At 42.0% G+C, this 18,685-nt stretch overlaps 1 protein-coding gene across 1 annotated transcript in view; it reads left to right on the forward strand.

Moving 5' to 3' along the window:
- The first annotated feature begins 15,156 nt into the window (after positions 1 to 15,156).
- The window catches only part of spon1b (spondin 1b), a 63,306-nt gene continuing 59,777 nt past the window's right edge, over positions 15,157 to 18,685 (forward strand). The window contains exons 1-2 of the mRNA XM_037451788.2: positions 15,157 to 15,866; positions 16,780 to 16,886. Of these exons, the coding sequence (XP_037307685.1) occupies positions 15,641 to 15,866; positions 16,780 to 16,886 (333 nt within the window). The 5' untranslated portion in view covers positions 15,157 to 15,640. The remainder of the gene's footprint in view (positions 15,867 to 16,779; positions 16,887 to 18,685) is intronic.

Consider the following 18,685-nt stretch of genomic DNA (forward strand, 5'->3'; position numbering starts at 1 on the left):
CTTTTGTTCTTGTACTGACAGTGTTAGGCGTGCCTCGAGCAGACTCATCATCAAACACGACAACTTTCAGAAGGATTTATCTTGCTGTTGCTCAGGGCACACGCCCATCAATTACAAATCGACCTGTAGTCTGAGCGCTAAAGACTCCGAAGACTTATCATGTGTTGTTTATTAATCTTTTCTGATGTCTTTCTCCTAATTGCCAATGATTTGTTGCCTTATGCAATTGTGTTGCAGCTATATTGTAAGCTCATGAGTTATTTTAAAATTTTCCCTAAAACAACTAAAACGGTCACCTGAACTTATCTTTCTTCATGTCCCGTAAATCAGTGTTTCTCAACTGGTGGGTCGCGGACCCGTTTGTAGTGGGTCGCGGGCCTTTGCATGGGAAAAATAAAAAAATGTCATCCTGTGCTTTTATTTTGAAGGGACAGCGGAGTGTCGTTTTTTTTTTCCGGCTCGTCTGTCCATGTTTTCAGTCAGCGCGGCAATTAGAACGCGAAAGCACCCCCCGTCAACACCGCTAGCACCACCCCACCCCCCCCGTCGGCAACAACACCGCTAGCACGCACCCCCCCCTCCCGTTGACAGATCGATTTGGGGCGCAGCTTGTCATTAAGGGGTGATGGGTGGGTCCCGGAGCCAGACCAGTTGAGAACCACTGCCGTAAATGGACAATCCGTGTCTCTGGCCATGAAACCAATAGAATTTCACAATTACTTTACAATAACTAAAACAAATGAATACATGTCATAATAAAGACCCAAAAAATGTCAATACTACACCGTCGAGGCCTCCTACATCCGTATAGAAAAGTTTCAAGATACAATTTCAGACATTTAAACACAGCATGAGCTCCTTCTGATAAATATGAGTAGAAATATGGTCAGAATGTGTTTTCTATGTCAATGTTCTTTTTTCTCTACAATGCCCGGACTGCATGGTGGTAGACAGTTGGGGATACAAATGGTGAGATGGAAATAGTCTGTTAACAATAACAAAACTTGATACAAGGCCTCTCTGTTGGATGATGAGTGTGTTAAGCATCATCCATTGACAAAAAACAAGCATCATAAGGACGCAACACAGAAATCAGGTCTGGTAGAGGAAGTGCATATCCAAAGAAACCCATGTGTGGGAATAATCTTAGTTCAACATGCATTTCTTTGATCTGATGCTTTTGAAGCGATACAACAGCTGTGGAGAAGGATATGAAGCAATGCATAAAGACAAGGGGTTATTTAAAATGAATTGTGGGAAAAACAACATTCTACTTAATGGTTCTTGTTGCTCATAAACATCACTTAGTCAAGCTGATGTAATTTCCTGCCAAATGCTTCTTTTTTTCTTCCCTTTTCTCCTGCAGCGTTTGACAAAAAATTAAAAAGAACGCATTGGCACCAAGCTCATACGTTTAACTTTCTTCCATACTGCAAATAAATTATGGTTTAATCAGATACGACATTTACAATCTCATTAGAACAGTTATAATTCTTTAACCCTTAGATCTGGAGACATGGAGAAATCTATAATGTAGCAGAAACACAACCTGTCTCACAGTCATGCCCATCAGTGTGAGAGTAAACATTTAGCCATTTTATTCAAACCATTTCATTGGGAGGTCAAATCGGAAGTGATCAAAGCCACTTTTCTCATCTGAATACTCACTAGTTATTTTAAAGCATTTGTATTGTTTCCCTGGTCTATAACTTTGTTTCCTCGTCTCGAGGTAAACAGTTGTTTCAATTACAGTTACTTGCACATCTGTTCCCCAGCTAGTCACTACCTGTCCCCGTATACTGGTGTTAAGAACTTGGCCGAAAACAGCTGCTTGCTGTGTTTGTACAGGATCCCTTAAAAACTTAAAGAGTGAACCAAACCTATAAAGTCAAGTGCCAGACAACTATATTAAGAGTCTAAAGAGCAAAGTGAATATATTTTCACACCAAGACAGGTGCTTTGACACGCAAAACATGTGTCGAGTTGGATTTGGCGTTTTTTCCCTGGTCATACGTTTTTTTTCTCGTTTTTTTTCTGTTAACTTTGATCCTAAGAACCAATAATTGGAGGGTCTGCTCTGCTGGAAATATTGCCGAAAAAAATCGTGGCCATTTTTGTGTATTTTTTTATCAGAAATTTGTAAAATAATTGTTTTCCTCAAATCCTCACTGAGTTGGGTAGGCTGTCAATAAATCCATTCCAGGTTGTGCTGACAACATCCATGGAAGAAATAACTTAAACACATGATTTTGCAACAAAGAAAAACAAAGGCATTTTCTCACTTTTTTACAATATCTTCATCTCATCATTGAAAATCAACTATTGCCCTAAGTCATGACATCACTCAATAGGCCATTCTTTTAAGATCAAAACGATGCTGTGCTTGTGCTGGTCAGACTCATATGGGTATGGAATCCCAAAGTTACTAACTTTTGTTTTTGAGGAGCCCGAGAGTGAGACAAAGTCCGTCTCAAGCCCGAAAAGCTCCAATGCAAATCTGCCGACATATTTCTAAAAAAAAAAAAAGATAACTTCTCTACTAGCAGTAGAGCAGGTTTAAAACATGCTGGTTTGGCAGCCGTCAACGGGCCGGAGCCTGTTTCAGTGCTGGTTGCCAATAAATCCGGCTGCCATGTCTCAACCAGTTTAGGCCCCCGGATGCCATGTCATAGCCTGAAAAGGGAAGTTTCTATGAAGCCATATTGGGCCCAGATTCTGCAGCTATCAACGGGCCGGAGCCTGTTTGTGTGCTAGTTGCCGATAAACCCGGCTGCCATGTCTCAACCAGTTTAGGCCCGTTGCTATAATGACAGATTCGTCGGTCTTGTTTGCTGTCTCCTCAGGTGGAAAGGGTGAAGGTCTGTCCCAGAGCAGTGTGCCGCCCTCCCAGCTCACAGGGACCTGCACCTAGTTAATTAAGTTAGGTTAAATGATTTTGTTCTGTTAAAGTTATAATAATTATAATATAGTAGTAATAGTTAAGGCAATAAAATAATGAGTCATTTTGCTATATTATATTTCTTTTGTGAAATATTTCCATTGGGACAACAGGGTTATGTTGAACTTAAACACATACCTGGGCCATGATGTTTAATAATGTGGACATTAACAACCATGCTAAATATCCAGTATGTCTTTCGGAATTTTGACAGTAGCCTAAAACTCTATTTTGGTTCTGGGCCTGCTGATTGCCAACTACTAGTTAAATCATTACAGATCCATATTGACTGAGTTATTTTTTCAGTGGATGTTTTCAGCACATGAGTTATGTGTATCTGGATTGCATTTATTGACAGCCTACCCAACCACTGAGGATTTGAGGAAGAAATCATTTTTCTGATTAAAAATACACTAAAATGGCAAACATTTTTTTTGTGATATTTCCATCAGCTCAGACCCTCCAATAATTGGTTCTTAAGTCCAAGATAACGGAAACAGTATGGAAGACCATGTCAGGTTAAATCCATGTTTTTGAGCTTTTGAGACTTGTAGCGGAAATGTGCAGATTTCTAGCATTGTGGAAATGGAGTTTCCTCCATCATTTTAGCTGAACTTGTGCTCCAGGACAGACCACTGCACATTCTCTTGAAAAACCTGCCTCTTTAAGTACTAAAACATTGAATTATTTTAAATATCTGCAAAAACAAGTAAATAAATGAGAAACTGCCAGTCAGTCTCCTTTCTATTTTTTGTTATAGCAGCAAAGACAATTACAGATAAAGATAACAATACGACCTGATAAGATACGCCTCTATTGATCCCCGGGGGGGAATTCAGGTGTCACAGCAGCTGAAGGATAAGATGGAGAGACAGATGGAAAGAGTACAATAATAATAGAAATAACAATGCAGTTATGTTCCAACTACAATGGCCATGAAGGACACTCTGTAAAAACGAGAGCCTCGTCGGCATCACTCTTCCATGCATTAAGACTAGAAACGATGATGACATCATTCTGAAAAGACTTCATGTTTCTTTGTGTATTTGGATCTATGGACCATTACAACAACGATCACTTCTGGCAGGATAGGTGCAGTGAGACAAATGGGCTTTAGGCTTAATGGGAAATGTATGTATTGACTATTGGTATTTCGTTATAATTGTCAGAACAATAGGCAGTCCCCTATTCCAGAGCCAAAAGAACATTAAAATACACTACACACCCTGCTGCTGTTTGCTAAGCACCACAGTACCACCAGACCGGTGACCTGCTTCTCCCCTCAGAATTTGAGACTCCTGAACTTAACTAAAGTTATTTTACTCCTTGTGTGCTACAACTTGCATTTTGTTGGAACCCTGCGTCATTGGCAATACATTACCCTTGAGTTTGCAGCTTGGGGATACTATTGAAAGGTGTCACACTATGTCTGCATCCATCAGAATGTGTGAAATGACAAAGCGGCTTGATCTACTCCTTGCGATAACAAGTTTCAGTTTTCCCCAAAACCTTCACGTGTTGAATGGCAAAGTGGTATTACGCTTCGTCAGTGTTACGCAGAATTTGCCGCTCACAGTGTCAGATGTCCGTCATGATGTAGAAAAAAGCTCACACTACAACAAACATTCTTCTATCTGCATCAATTCACACAGCCGCACATTGCTTCAGGCAGTTAGCGTTCTTAAGAAAAGCACCCGGACAGTAAGGGGAGACACAAATCTCTCGGGACAGTGGGGTTCAATCGGGACGCCTAGTCTTTAAATTCCCCTACTGCTGAGGTTGTACTTTGCTGAGACAGTCATTCATTAACATACATATGAGGGAAGTCTACTCTCCGGAGCATTTAGAAGATTCTATCTTTTAGCAAATCTGTGTTTGTGCCTTTGTGGACGAGCATGTGTGTGTGGGTTCGTGAGGCCATATTGAAAATGTTCACAGAAATTAGACGGAGGGAGGGTTGGTCTGTCCTTGGTGCTTCATTTCCACAGAAAGTGGTAAATTAGTTCCAAAAGTGTATTGCCTGGATTTTTTGAAATATGATAATGCATGCAGCAAAAGGGATGAGTTTGCTTAGGGATGTCGCAAGGCAATTTGGGGCTTCACAGCTATTGTAACTGCCTTAAGCCCATGCCTTGGTCCCTTTATGAAATACAGCCAATATGTGCTACAGGAAAAGGCTGCAACTATTTCATTATCACACACGTGCACACACTCAACAATGCTTGTACTTATTTGTGAGGATGATTGAATGAGATCTTCAAGTACATGTCCCCACAAAACTTTAAAAACATTTTGGTCTACTTTACAACAAAAGAAAAAAAAATTCTTGCTGAAATTCACAAAAGGAGATTTTGGCACATTAGACATTTGGAAAAAACCTTTTTAAGCATTATGGTGAAGGCTTGGTGCATCCATTTCATCACGTATTTTTCTTCATTACAGCTATAACAGTATGTGTTTAAAGATATTGTATGAATAAAAGCAGATGTAGCTAGAGAAGGTTGTTTCATTCTTGAATGAGTCACAGTATAGCACACTTACTTTAAGACTCAACAGCTTTGCGTGTTTTGTAATCCGGTGTTATTTCTTGGAAAATCTGCAGCATCTATATAGTTAAATTAATAAAGTTGATTGAGAGATATTTGTTTGAACTTGACATGTTAGTGACACAAGATGAAAACTCACCAGAACTCAACCTTTTGGGAACCATGGACATATACACTAAATGATGTTGTAATTTATGGTTTACAATCCTGTTTGTAGTGGGCCTAGACATTTCTGGAGCCACACGACAAGACATTCATGTTGACTTTTTGGTTTAATTATGCTAATTTTCTGTTACATTACCATTGAGCGTAAATAAAATAAGTGGACATAGGCACAGACTTCACCCACGGTTTTTCGCACTACCATTTTAAAGCTTGAGTTCAGCGTTGGGCCACCTTCCCCATCTTGGCTTTCTGCAACCAGCAAAGAGAAGTAACCAAATCTGAACTCCCGAAGAGTGAGGTGGAAACCCTGTATATGGCTGTGGTAACAATTGCGACCTATCAGTCACGAGACCACCCCCCCCCCTAGATAATAGCCAGCTTTATAGTTTATTTGTCTTCCAGACCTCGGCTGAATCTGTCCTTATAATAATAATAATATATATACACTCACCGGCCACTTTATTAGGTACACCTGTCCAACTGCTCGTTAACACTTAATTTCTAAGCAGCCAATCACATGGCGGCAACTCAGTGCATTTAGGCATGTAGACATTGTCAAGACAATCTCCTGCAGTTCAAACCGAGCATCAGTATGGGGAAGAAAGGTGATTTGAGTGACTTTGAACGTGGCATGATTGTTGGTGCCAGAAGGGCTGGTCTGAGTATTTCAGAAACTGCTAATCTACTGGGATTTTCACGCACAACCATCTCTAGGGTTTACAGAGAATGGTCCGAAAAAGAAAAAACATCCAGTGAGCGGCAGTTCTGTGGGCGGAAATGCCTTGTTGATGCCAGAGGTCAGAGGAGAATGGCCAGACTGGTTCGAGCTGATAGAAGGGCAACAGTGACTCAAATAACCACCCGTTACAACCAAGGTGGGCATAAGAGCATCTCTGAACGCACAGTACGTCGAACTTTGAGGCAGATGGGCTACAGCAGCAGAAGACCACACCGGGTGCCACTCCTTTCAGCTAAGAACAGGAAACTGAGGCTACAATTTGCACAAGCTCATCAAAATTGGACAATAGAAGATTGGAAAAACGTTGCCTGGTCTGATGAGTCTCGATTTCTGCTGCGACATTCGGATGGTAGGGTCAGAATTTGGCGTCTACAACATGAAAGCATGGATCCATCCTGCCTTGTATCAACGGTTCAGGCTGGTGGTGGTGGTGTCATGGTGTGGGGAATATTTTCTTGGCACTCTTTGGGCCCCTTGGTACCAATTGAGCATCGTTGCAATGCCACAGCCTACCTGAGTATTGTTGCTGACCATGTCCATCCCTTTATGACCACAATGTACCCAACTTCTGATGGCTACTTTCAGCAGGATAATGCGCCATGTCATAAAGCTGGAATCATCTCAGACTGGTTTCTTGAACATGACAATGAGTTCGCTGTACTCAAATGGCCTCCACAATCACCAGATCTCAATCCAATAGAGCATCTTTGGGATGTGGTGGAACGGGAGATTCGCATCATGGATGTGCAGCCGACAAATCTGCGGCAACTGTGTGATGCCATCATGTCAATATGGACCAAACTCCCTGAGGAATGCTTCCAGCACCTTGTTGAATCTATGCCACGAAGAATTGAGGCAGTTCTGAAGGCAAAAGGGGGTCCAACCCGTTACTAGCATGGGGTACCTAATAAAGTGGCCGGTGAGTGTATATTATAAGTAGTATAATCTGGGCCCAATATGGCTTCATAGAAACGGCCCTATTCAGTCTAAGACATGGCAGCCGGGTCAATCGGCCACGAGCTCTGAAACCGGTTCTGGCCCGTTGATGACTGCAGAACATGGGCCAAATCAGGCATTATAGAATTGGGCCTTTTCAGACTGAGACATGTTGAGAGAAAGAAAATTGGTTGTCTGTCTGGTTGCTAAGGGACATAGACAGCAGATTTTGGTTTTTATGAGTACAGTGCGCACTTTTCTTTAATCTTAGATGGCGGTGGATGGCAGCCTCGATGTTGCTGTCTCTTATTAAGCTTTTAGCAGTTTTTAGCTCTCTGGTTGTATTCACCAAGAGAAAACTTTAGAACACTCATGCAAGCTTTCAACTTAAGTTAGAATAGTATTTAGCCCGCTAGCCCCAGTGCTTCCAGGTTCGGGCCACAGCACAAGCCCACCTGTTTACACTGCCGGGATCTTTCCATCTGGTTAGCAGACCTGTAAGGGTTTTCAGGTAAACAGGCTAAAAGATCTCCAAAATACCAACCTGCTAGTCTGAGGACCCTGTGGCCCATCTCAATCTTGCCTTCTTGTCAAAGAAACTGCAACGCATTGTCGCTGCACAACTCTTAGCCCACCTCATCTCCAAAGATCTGTTCCAGGCATTTTAATGAGGTTTATTTTATTACATCTTAAACAAATATTATATTGCATGCATGAAATAAAATCCCTCAAAATTGTCTCATATAAACCTACACGATAAAAAAAGTAGTGTAAACTGGCTTTGTGAATGTTTTTAAAAGAAACTCCTGCACTTAATAGGAACTTACCTCGTACTTTCTTTTTATTCTCCACCAACATCCACTGTTTTATAGTAAGTATTTGGTTTTTATTTGTGGGGCTGTCTAAATTAACATATTAATCTATGCGATGTGAGATGAATGCAATAAAATATTTGAATCCCTGTTACAAGTGTCTTTTTCATGTCAACAACGATGACCCGGAAACGAAACCGCCGCTTATGAGATCTCACAACTCTTTCTTGTCTCTGTTTCCACCAGGCTGCGACCTCTGGATTTTGGCCGGAATGGTTTCTACTCAGTATGAGTTCTAATTATTTTAATTGAATGTATTGTGACACTTTTAACAGTGTGCTTTCTATAAATTCACTGTAACATTTTGGTCTGTCTTATTAAAATAATGTAAAATATTATCATATATTCTAACATTTGAGATCATATAATATATTATGTTATTTGGCATTTGTTTGTTCGTGGTTGCAAAAGAATGTTTGTTTATAACTTGCACAAAAAATAAAAACAATATGTACCTTTCTTTGGCTTATGATTTTTACTTATCTTTTCTGGACGTACATTCATCACCAAACAATGTGATCTTGATTTTCTTGATTTCGTAAGTAAAAGAAGTGTGTTGTTGTGACATGCTGGGGCGTCATTCATCCCGAGTCTCAGCCGAGTCGGCAACCGGACCTGAAGCGAGTCGATTTTTTAATGTGGCCCAGTGACGGCAATGTTGTATGCCGGATTGGGGGTACAGTTATGAATGGAAAGCCGGCTGACACTGAAGAAGCTTCTTTATATTTTGAAAGCGTAGATGGAAAAATAAATGGACTCCCAGAAATGATGTTAGCAGAGCCAATTGACATCAGCTGGCTGATACGTGTTCCGTGTTCTCAACCTAAAGATCATTGGCTGTTTGGCCTACTAATTATATTCATCCAGGTGTCCAGCACAGCTGTGACAACAAGACCCTGAACACTCAGCTAATTGTTGATTTAGTCTAAGAAGCCTGATTCAAAAGCAAATCAATCACTGCGGCTAAAAATTGTCCTCAACGAAATCAAAGATTATTGGGGGTACTGGTGACAACAACATAGGGTGCCTGTTTTAGAATTAAAGAATACATATATTCATGAAAGCACTCACATAACAACTATCAGAGAGTAACGCACTCTCTCATTTTTGTTGACTCCTCCGTGATGTTTGCAATCCCTCTATGGATTGCGGCGAGGGTGTGAAAAGGGAAATTGGGACCAAAGTTTGATTTACAGCCATGAAAGCAGGCAAAGAAACCGTGTTCTGTCTGACTGTCGAGGATCTCGGCTTAATTTCAGTGCTTGGGACTGCGCTGCACCTACAAAAAAACACACTACACACATGAAACAGCGTCACTGAATGAGCAAACAGAAGATAAATTTGATATTCACTTGACAATAGAACAAGAAATGACCTAATAGACTAAACTATGTCATTCTTTGTCTAGGACACCCATAATTGTCACTGTTACCTCTTTGCTTTCTCAGCACTAAAGCTTAATGTGTGACTTCTACATCCGTACCTAACCCTATCCGGCGTTTCTTGCTAGCTTTTAACTATAATCAATGATTCTAAACTAAACTCAAATAAAGTGTGCCACAAAATAGCTAATAATTAAACATACATTACATCATTTTAAAGTGGAATTCCCATCAGGAATCTAGCTGACGGAGGTTCAGAATATAGCACACTTTCTGGTCTGTATAAAAAAAAAAAAAATAGCTAATTAGTGTAATTTCGGGAGCAGAACCACGCCTCTGCCGGTATTTCCATAAATACAGCTCAACCCACTCTTCTCGTTCTCGAGTACGCATTTTAAAAACCCACCCACCCAACCCCTTTTTTTCTTTTCTTTTCTTTTCTCTCCCTCTTTTTCCAACATTTTTCATAGGGCCCTGAAGGGGTTCGCAGTGCCCCAATCCTGACGTAGCTCCCTACAACCCATCCGACCGACCAGACTAAGTCAATCAGCAACACCTTCACTCATGTTAAACGCCTTCAGTGGATGGTGTGGTCTTTGCTAGTGAAAGGTAAGGAAGGTGGAGAAAAAGCTCTTCTATTTCCATTGGCATGGACTTTCACCAGTCCTTTAAATGAAAAAGTGAAAGCAGTGTTCCAGACACAGAAGCACTGTATCATATGTGGTCAGTACCACAAAAACTGACACAGTTGAGAAGCATGTCACTGAGATTAGCTCTGGTCTAATACCCAAGCATTGTTTCACACATGGGACTCTTTTGTCCAAGCTATGGTTCTGCTTCTGTCTTTAGCAATGCTAACGGTGTGGCTCCAGGCAGTGCAATACTACTAACAGAGACATTATGCAATGCAATTTTGTAGAAACGTTCATTTCATTCAGAGGATGAATCCTAACAGCTTTGGTGATCTCATTTATTTTGACACAAATATAACTTATCTCTGCTTTACGCTTTCATGGGGCACCACAATCAGATTAAATTATTCCCAATAGCATGCTTCATGCAAAATGTAGATGTGAATCTGGTTAACAGAACAGCTTTTCAATATCGGACACCACGCATTGTTCCAACTGGCATAAAAACCATAATGGTCTAAAAAATGGCCCATTGGTCTGACAGCTCATTATCACCTAAAAAAAGCACCCTTTATTCAGAAGGTCCTTTGGTCTAAAAATTCAAACTCCCCCTTCTACAAACAGATGCACATGTCTAATGGCAAAACAAATGGTTATTTTGGATAGCTCACAATTCAAACCTGATCAAAATGTTTTTTCCAACCAAAAAGAGGGCAGGACTTCTCTTTTTCTCTTGTTTTCGACTATATAAATAAATCAACACATGTCTGCCTCGTGGTGGCACGACATGTAAAGCCAGGGATCAGAATAAAAGTAATTCATATTTATCCTCAGGAGCCATAATTGTCTGTACAAAAAACTATAGACAATCCTTCTAACGGATACATCAGTTAGACCAAAGTGAATGAACACATTGACCAATACTGCTGTTAAAATAGCCACACTTATTTTGTAAGTGTAAGGCAAGACAAGGAAGAGGAGAGAGAAGCACATTCTCTCAGAGTACATTAAAAGGAGTGCAGTTTAGTCTCAGCTAAAGGTGCTGCAGACAGAACACAGAGGGGCTGATTGCCTGCTTCCCCCTCGGAAATGTCAGCTCAATTTTTCCATCCTGCTGTGGATATGAAGAGCTGATACGGTTCCATTCATTACAGTAAACTGATTCAACTGTGTTGTAATTCCCAGCTGTCCTTCTTGGTGATCAGAAGGCTCGGACATTCTGAAGTTAAATATTTGGTTTCCTAGATGCAACATCTAGGCAGCTCGATGTCAGTATGCACCACTGCGCCTGCTGTTCCTTTACTTCACTCCTCTGTCACTCCATTGAATCAGAATCTCTTTACTTCCATTATTTTTCCTGTCTTCTGAGGGCTGTCACAAACACCCTCCTCAACCCTCCCCCACCGTCATCTATAGCTTGTTATATTTGATTGACAGAACCGTATATCTGTTTTGAGTGTCAGGGCAGGGAGGGGTTTTGGAAGTGGAACAGAGATGTCCGTGCATGGGGACGGTATCAAAGGAATGTTGTGCTTTCACAATGTTATATCTCCACCAATTTGTTATGAATGCTTCACTTAGCTTGAGGGGATGCGAGTGCATGTAAATTATGCCTTGAAATGATTTTGGATAAGTGCAGCAGTCTGTAGGCAGACACATCAGACACGTTGGGGCGGTGATTACCTTCCAGTCAAAAGAGACATGAACAGAAAAGAAACTGACTCTAATGCTTGGCTCAGACCTTTTGTTTGAACTGACCGGCATGTCAGTGCCATGACATCTTCTTCCGCAATTTCACACAAATCTCAAGAATTCCATTCTGTTTGCGAGCAGGCCACCCCAAATCGTTTCCATCTAGTTGACAGTTAACTCAGCCCCCACAGTTATACGTGCAATAAAACAGCACTGTGCTCATTGCTTTAAAACCGTGTCAAATTAGTTGCGCACAAATGTTCATTATTTTAAAATCTCTATAGATGAAACATAATGTCTGTCTCTAATTCTTTTTTTGGGCGGCATGGTTTATACCTCGGACATATTTAGAGTCTCATGTTGTCAAAACGTGGTCACTCTAGATCACCAATTGCTAATATGATTGGCATGTGTTAATTACAGCAAGAGGAAGTACCTATAAGATACCAAAAGGGTACTTTTATACACTGATTCTAGGTCAACATAATGAATCATAATTTGGCAATTGCCAAATATCAGAAGCTGTCCCGGGGCTCCACCACCCAAAGAACACTTGAAAAATGAAAAACAGCTGCTGCTCCAATGAATACAAAGTTGATGGTAGCCAGCTGAAACAAAGCACTCTAAGGCTGGTGGAAGCCGAACGTGCCAAAGGCCTCTTTTACTTGCCCCCCCCCCCCCTGGGTGATGTCCTCCAAGCTTTTTAAAGGGGCTAGCTGATTGCGCACCCAATCGGGATGGACCCTCAATTAAGCCTTCTGCTTGGCTGTCTGCAACACGGAGAAACAAACATACACAAGCCACCAACAATGCTCAGAGGCCTAACACATATACACACACGATCTGCAACAATTATGTTTGGAATTAAGTGCTTATTGCACTTGCTTCATGTTCTCTTATCGAGGTATTGATACAATCAGCAATCATTTGTTAGAATGCTAGTACAGTGTGTGTGTGTGCGTTTGTGGGTGTGTTTGGTGTGTGCGCTTTAACACAATGACACGACTGATGGATGTATCCTCAACAGAGCATGGAAGAGAGTGTACCGCTTGTCCTTGGGGACAAAAGGTTTCAACTGACTTTATACAAGAGAGCCGATACACTGTGTTTACACCTTCCTCAGCTTTCGGATATTTTACCCCATTTATTTAAACGTTTCTTCAATTTGTTCACTCTTATTGTCCGGATGGTGTGTTGCTAACAGCTTAAAAAAAAGCCATTTACCGTTCATTTAACCGTATAAAACATTGAACCAATCAAGGGCTTCATTTATATTTTGGTGACGTCATTAAATGATCCATTCTTTCTCACATGGACAAGTAATTTATAAAAACATTTTAAAAAATTGAAGAAACACTATGAAAACACAACAGACCTCAATGTGTAAAAGATATCCTCTTGACTTTGAAGGGCTACAGCTTGCATGGCGTCAGGATTTTAGTTTTATTAAATGTTCTAGACGACATAGTGAATGTAGGAGAACATGTATTGTCTGTATTTGTTTACTGAATGCTTACTACGTTCAAGTTTTTATTTTCTTTAAAAAAAAATACTGTACGTGCGCTTTGTAACATGTGTAAAGTAATGACCAAGTGCATTTAATTCGACGTTTGCATTGTTTTTACTCATGTCTTTCTTGCATACAATTTGTACATAAAAACAATTTAAAAAACAAAACAATGTACTGATTTCCTGTGGTTCAAGGAAGCATTGTCATTTGTATGGGTTAACTGTATTGGTATTGAATACTTGAATGAAATAAACATCAAAGAACTTCTGAAGCTATACTAGGGCATATGTCAATAAGAATTCTGATGCAACACTTATATTTTCATCAACACAAGTCCAAAACAAGAACTGATGGCCATCTTAATGTCCTGGTGGAACATCTTCTGGTCCGGAAGTGGCTGGAGAGCTTCAATTTGAAGAAGCAGGTAAGTTGAGGTTGCAACCTCCACCATGAGGTTTCTCTCCAGCAGCTCCCACCAAACCCAAAACTTCATGAGGTCACAGCACCTCTGCTGATGGAAGATAACATGTTATGAATGCGACACCTCAAATGCATTTAATTGAAATGGGAGCCACTAAAACTTGCCCAAATATCATACACACCATGAATAGAATCTGTTCCCCATATTGTATACAGGTTTCGCATAAGAACTGCCATCTCTTCTTTTTTTGTTTATTTTTAGCAATCGTAGCACCCAAACCACTTTCTGGCCCGAGTTATAAAGGTTTATTTTTGGTACAGTATCACTCCAGATGGAATCCTTCATTCTGAGACATTCAGGCTGTTTAGTTTAACTATATCCAGCTCTCGGTCTTCAGTCGGGCAAGACTGTACATTTACACAAACATGCACACACACGCGTGGTTTTGATGTACATATATTTGATCCAGCTCATTTGCACATAGTTTCATTAAACACAAACACACATTTGGGTATTGTCAATATACAAGAACCATTTTTTTGTTATGCTTATAATTCTGACTGACTTAAGGGGGATAAAAGAATGTCAGAGAGGAATGAAATAAATTTCAAAAAGATTACTATTATTTTTTAAGTACCTTACTGTAAATGTATTGCCTGAGCTGATTCAAAATGACATATTATGAAATCTTAAACCTCCCCCCATTTCCATAGTCCATCGCACTTTTCCCTCCTCTGTGATAAAACTTGAGATGGGACAGTGAAGGGTTCAGAGTGACCAGTTTACTAAGTAGCTCTAGGGACCCACTGCCGCAAGGATGCTACAGCGACTCCTAGTGGGCTAAAGACGATGCCCGACTGTGAAAACGCATTTATTTCTCGTGAAAGTGTTGTCAGCGGGTGAGGAGAAAGCGTCGTGTACACCAGATGTCCATCGAGGAATGCATGCATTTAGTCTGCAAGAAAATTATGGAGGAAAAAAAGCTGACAGGAGCTTATGATAGAGCTCATGTCTAAACACCCTAAGGCTCATTAGAATGAAATTATTTCACATTCAGTATACAATGAATTAAATCATGCTTTCTGCGTTATTCAGAGGTGCACGTGGCTCATGCCGTACTGTTATATTTTACAGCTTCAGAGTATTAACAGTACTGCGTTTTGTGTAATACTAAATAGTGATGCTCATTGCACATCGGGTCATAGAAACACATTAAACCCTCATGCCAGCCACATCTCAGGTCAGTGAGGCGACGGGACGGGGGGGGGGATTTCAGTGCAACTATTTTGCTCTAAAACCAATCTAGTCTCGCTTTTGAACAGCGGGCAGGACATGTGGATGCTTCCTCGGGAAGACACGAACGCGACAGAGAACACAGCTCGTGTACCGTGCGCGCGTGTTTGCAGCTGGTTTGTGTATGAGTGGAGGGCTGGTTTGCTCTTAGTAAAAAGTCCAGAGCTCCAGTATTGGACCCGTGTGCACCCGCGCTCGGTTATTTGGCAGCCGCCCCCCACCACACCCCACTCTGAGAGCACACTGCTCCTGGAACACAGCAGCAGCAGCAGCAGCTCCTCTCTCACAGCCGGTCAGCAGCGCGTGAACGCCGTGCGCCCCTGACGCGCTCACTCTCTCTCTCTCCAATTCAGGATGGACTCGTCTCCGCTTCACCTCTACCACTGACACCGCGGTACCTCGGTTGGACATTCCTGTGCAAGGGGGTTAGATCTGATCCCCTTTCCGCTGTTTCGCCTTTCCACTGGGTGTTTTTTTTATTTTGGGTTGAACACACTCATCTCCGGACTCCGAGATGGGAATGTATCTCCATGTGGTGCTTTTGCACTGCTATCTCGCCTCGAGTTTCTTGTGCAACGCCGTTGCCTTCGTGGAGGAGCCCGCCGGCGGCAGGTTGGACGGTTACTGCGGGCGGATCCTCCGGGCGCAGACCCAGGGGACCCGAAAGGAGGGGCACCACGAGTTCAGGATCAGAGTCGAGGGGGACCCGGAAAGCTACCAGCCGGGCAGCACTTACAGAGGTAGCCTTTCCCTTTCCCTGTCCGTCTGCGCATTCAGTGCGTAAAGCTGCGCCACATTAAGTGGAGTGCTTGTGAAGTTGGTAGACATGGCACATGTAATCTGTAGTTAGCTTTATTCGTTTAAGCACTCAGCAATTTGACTGTAAACTGCAGCCTAGAGGACACCATTTCCACCAAACCAGTGTGTGCTTCTCCTCCTGCGGGGGGGAGTTGTGGCCTTCTTAGTGTTAACCTGTCTGACAAATCCGAGGAAAACGCACACAGAACAGGCTCCACTCAAGATGACCACTGACCACTTCAAAGTCCCTATCCAACCCGGTGGATTTTAATTTCCCCCATGCAACATTTTAAGACCTTGGGATCTTTTTTTTCTGCAGCCATTAAATAGTTTAACGTTCTCTGCTTTTTATAATCATAACTTTATTTAGGTAAAATAAATTAATAAAACTAGTGATCTTTTTGGGATGGGGCGAGGGTTTAGGAGTGCTTAACAAAACACTATCTCCCCACTGACAAAATGTTCACTGCTATGCAATTATTTGATGCTGAGAACATTTAGCTTTTCAAGGATACATTTGAGTCCATCAGAGACCCATGGGGGACAACACCCAGGGCCCAAAATAAATCTTGCTATTAAACAGCTTTTAAAAATATTGACATATTTCCTGTCAGATTTGAAGATAAATGGGCTGGTATGAAAACTCAAGGTTAGGGCACAAATGAATAAAACCCTCCCGGCCTTTTCCTCCGCACTCAACTCCCTGCGTGAGATTTACTCTGTTATTACAGTGTGAGATACTAAAGCTGTACTCATGCAGCTCCTCCACATCACATTGAGGGTTTTAATGTTGCCTCACCCTTCCACTATCTCACCACAGAGATAAATACACTGCACCGCTCTCCTCCTTAACAGTGGTCCTTCTGGCAACCAGCCCCTCTTATTTCCGGGGATTCACCCTCATCGCGCTGAAGGAGGGCAGGGAGGGCACCATGGACAACGACTACATCGGCCAGTTTCAGGTGAGGATGGGTCTTTCCCCTGAAAAGTTCACTAAACTGATGGAGGTGTTGCGGACAGAGACAAACACATCCTCGGGGTGGAGCTGGGAAACTGAGCTCTCCTGTGAGTAGAAAAGAGGATGTGGTTGCCTCTTGAGGGCGGTTTCTTCTCGGGGGTGAGGTTAGGCACGGCGTCTTTCCCTGCTGAGCGGCAAGTGCCCCCCTCCCCTCCCCTGCCATGGTATGTGAGGACCGAGATTAACAGAGGGAGTCGAGTGAGAAAGCAAGGGGGAGATGTGAGATGTTTGGTTCAGTAGTAACACGGCTCTCACTGAGCGGCTGAGGGCCCCCGAGGAGAAAGGCAGACTTCCTCATTATGTCCAGCTCAGTGTAAACAAGAACACACAACACGCTGATGCTAGCCAGACTCTAGCCAAAAACGGAGCGGGAGGATTACTTTAATGTAGCCAGCTGCGGGAAAAAATTTCGCCTCGCCCTTCTGCTCTCTGACTTCATCAGTCTGTTGCGCAAGATCTTGTTGGAGTTGTTGTGGATGAGTAATTGAGTGTAGGGTTGTCACGATACCAAAATTTGACTTTGATACTATACCTGCCCAAATATTACAATAGCTGACACTGGAATATTTATATATGATAGTAATAATAATTTTACAGATGTGTGGTTGGGTACATTAAAGATGGACACATAATTAAAGGGCAATTTCTCCACTTTATTGGAAAACAATATTGACAATTGCATCAAGTGTGTATTATTTGGTACAATTTTGTGTGCCTTCTGACCTCATGATCATACAGGCCCACATGAGTGAAATTGTAGGTTATTTTGCATGTATATATTTCTGCTGGACTATTCAGTAACTTATTAGCTGTATTGCTATGTCTTGCGTTTCACTTGCTTTATGTTTGACTGTGTTAGGAAAGTTGTTGCCAAGCTAGCCAACATAGCTACAGGGCCGCAAACTCTCACGGTATCCCCATGTGACACATGCTTTTGCATGTTTTCACACATCGAATTTCTTACACAAAAAATGTATATGCGCTGGTTCATCTCCAACCTTGCTGACGGTAAATGCCGCATCTGTGACCCAGGGCTCTCAAGTGTCACGCATTGGTCTTTAGCCATACATCCAATTTCTCACGCAAAAAAATTGGACTTTGGTCCCCACCCCACCCGTTGACCGCATCGCCAGCGCATCGCGTGCCACTCCCCGGGCGTCTGTATGGTCAACCCCGACAAAATGTCGCTCCAAGGTTCAGTGAAAAGTTGGCAGCTCTGTAGCTATCACAATAACATTACAAAGAAGCCTGTCGCGAGGGCACCTAATACTAGCATCAATGTCCAAGCATGTTATAACAAGCCTCCTAACATCGCTAAAGAGATGTCTTGCTAGCGGCTAAACTTAGTGAAACCTGTTGATATTTGCTTACTTTGTTTATGACAAACTAGCAAGTCAACGTGCAGCAAAAAGGGTCACAGATGGGGCATTTACCGTCGTCGGCGTGGTTGGCCGATGAACCAGCAGGGATTTTTTTTTGCATTAGAAATTGAATGTGTGGCGTGAGTGTGTGTGAAAACATGCAAAAGCGTGTGTCACACTGGGAAACCGCGAGAGTTGGCAGCGATCTAGCTATGTTGGCTAGCTTGACAACAACTTTCCTAACACAGTCAAACATCAGGCAAGTGCAACACAAGACAAAGCTGACGTCCTCTTTTACTCAGACATTTCCTCTTTTTGAGACCTAAAAAATGTGTGGAATAAGAAATACTTTGTATCCGAAATATTTCCAGATCGCACATCA

The sequence above is a fragment of the Pungitius pungitius genome, chromosome 6 (genome assembly GCF_949316345.1).
Source record: "Pungitius pungitius chromosome 6, fPunPun2.1, whole genome shotgun sequence".
Classification (NCBI taxonomy): Eukaryota; Metazoa; Chordata; class Actinopteri; order Perciformes; family Gasterosteidae; genus Pungitius; species Pungitius pungitius.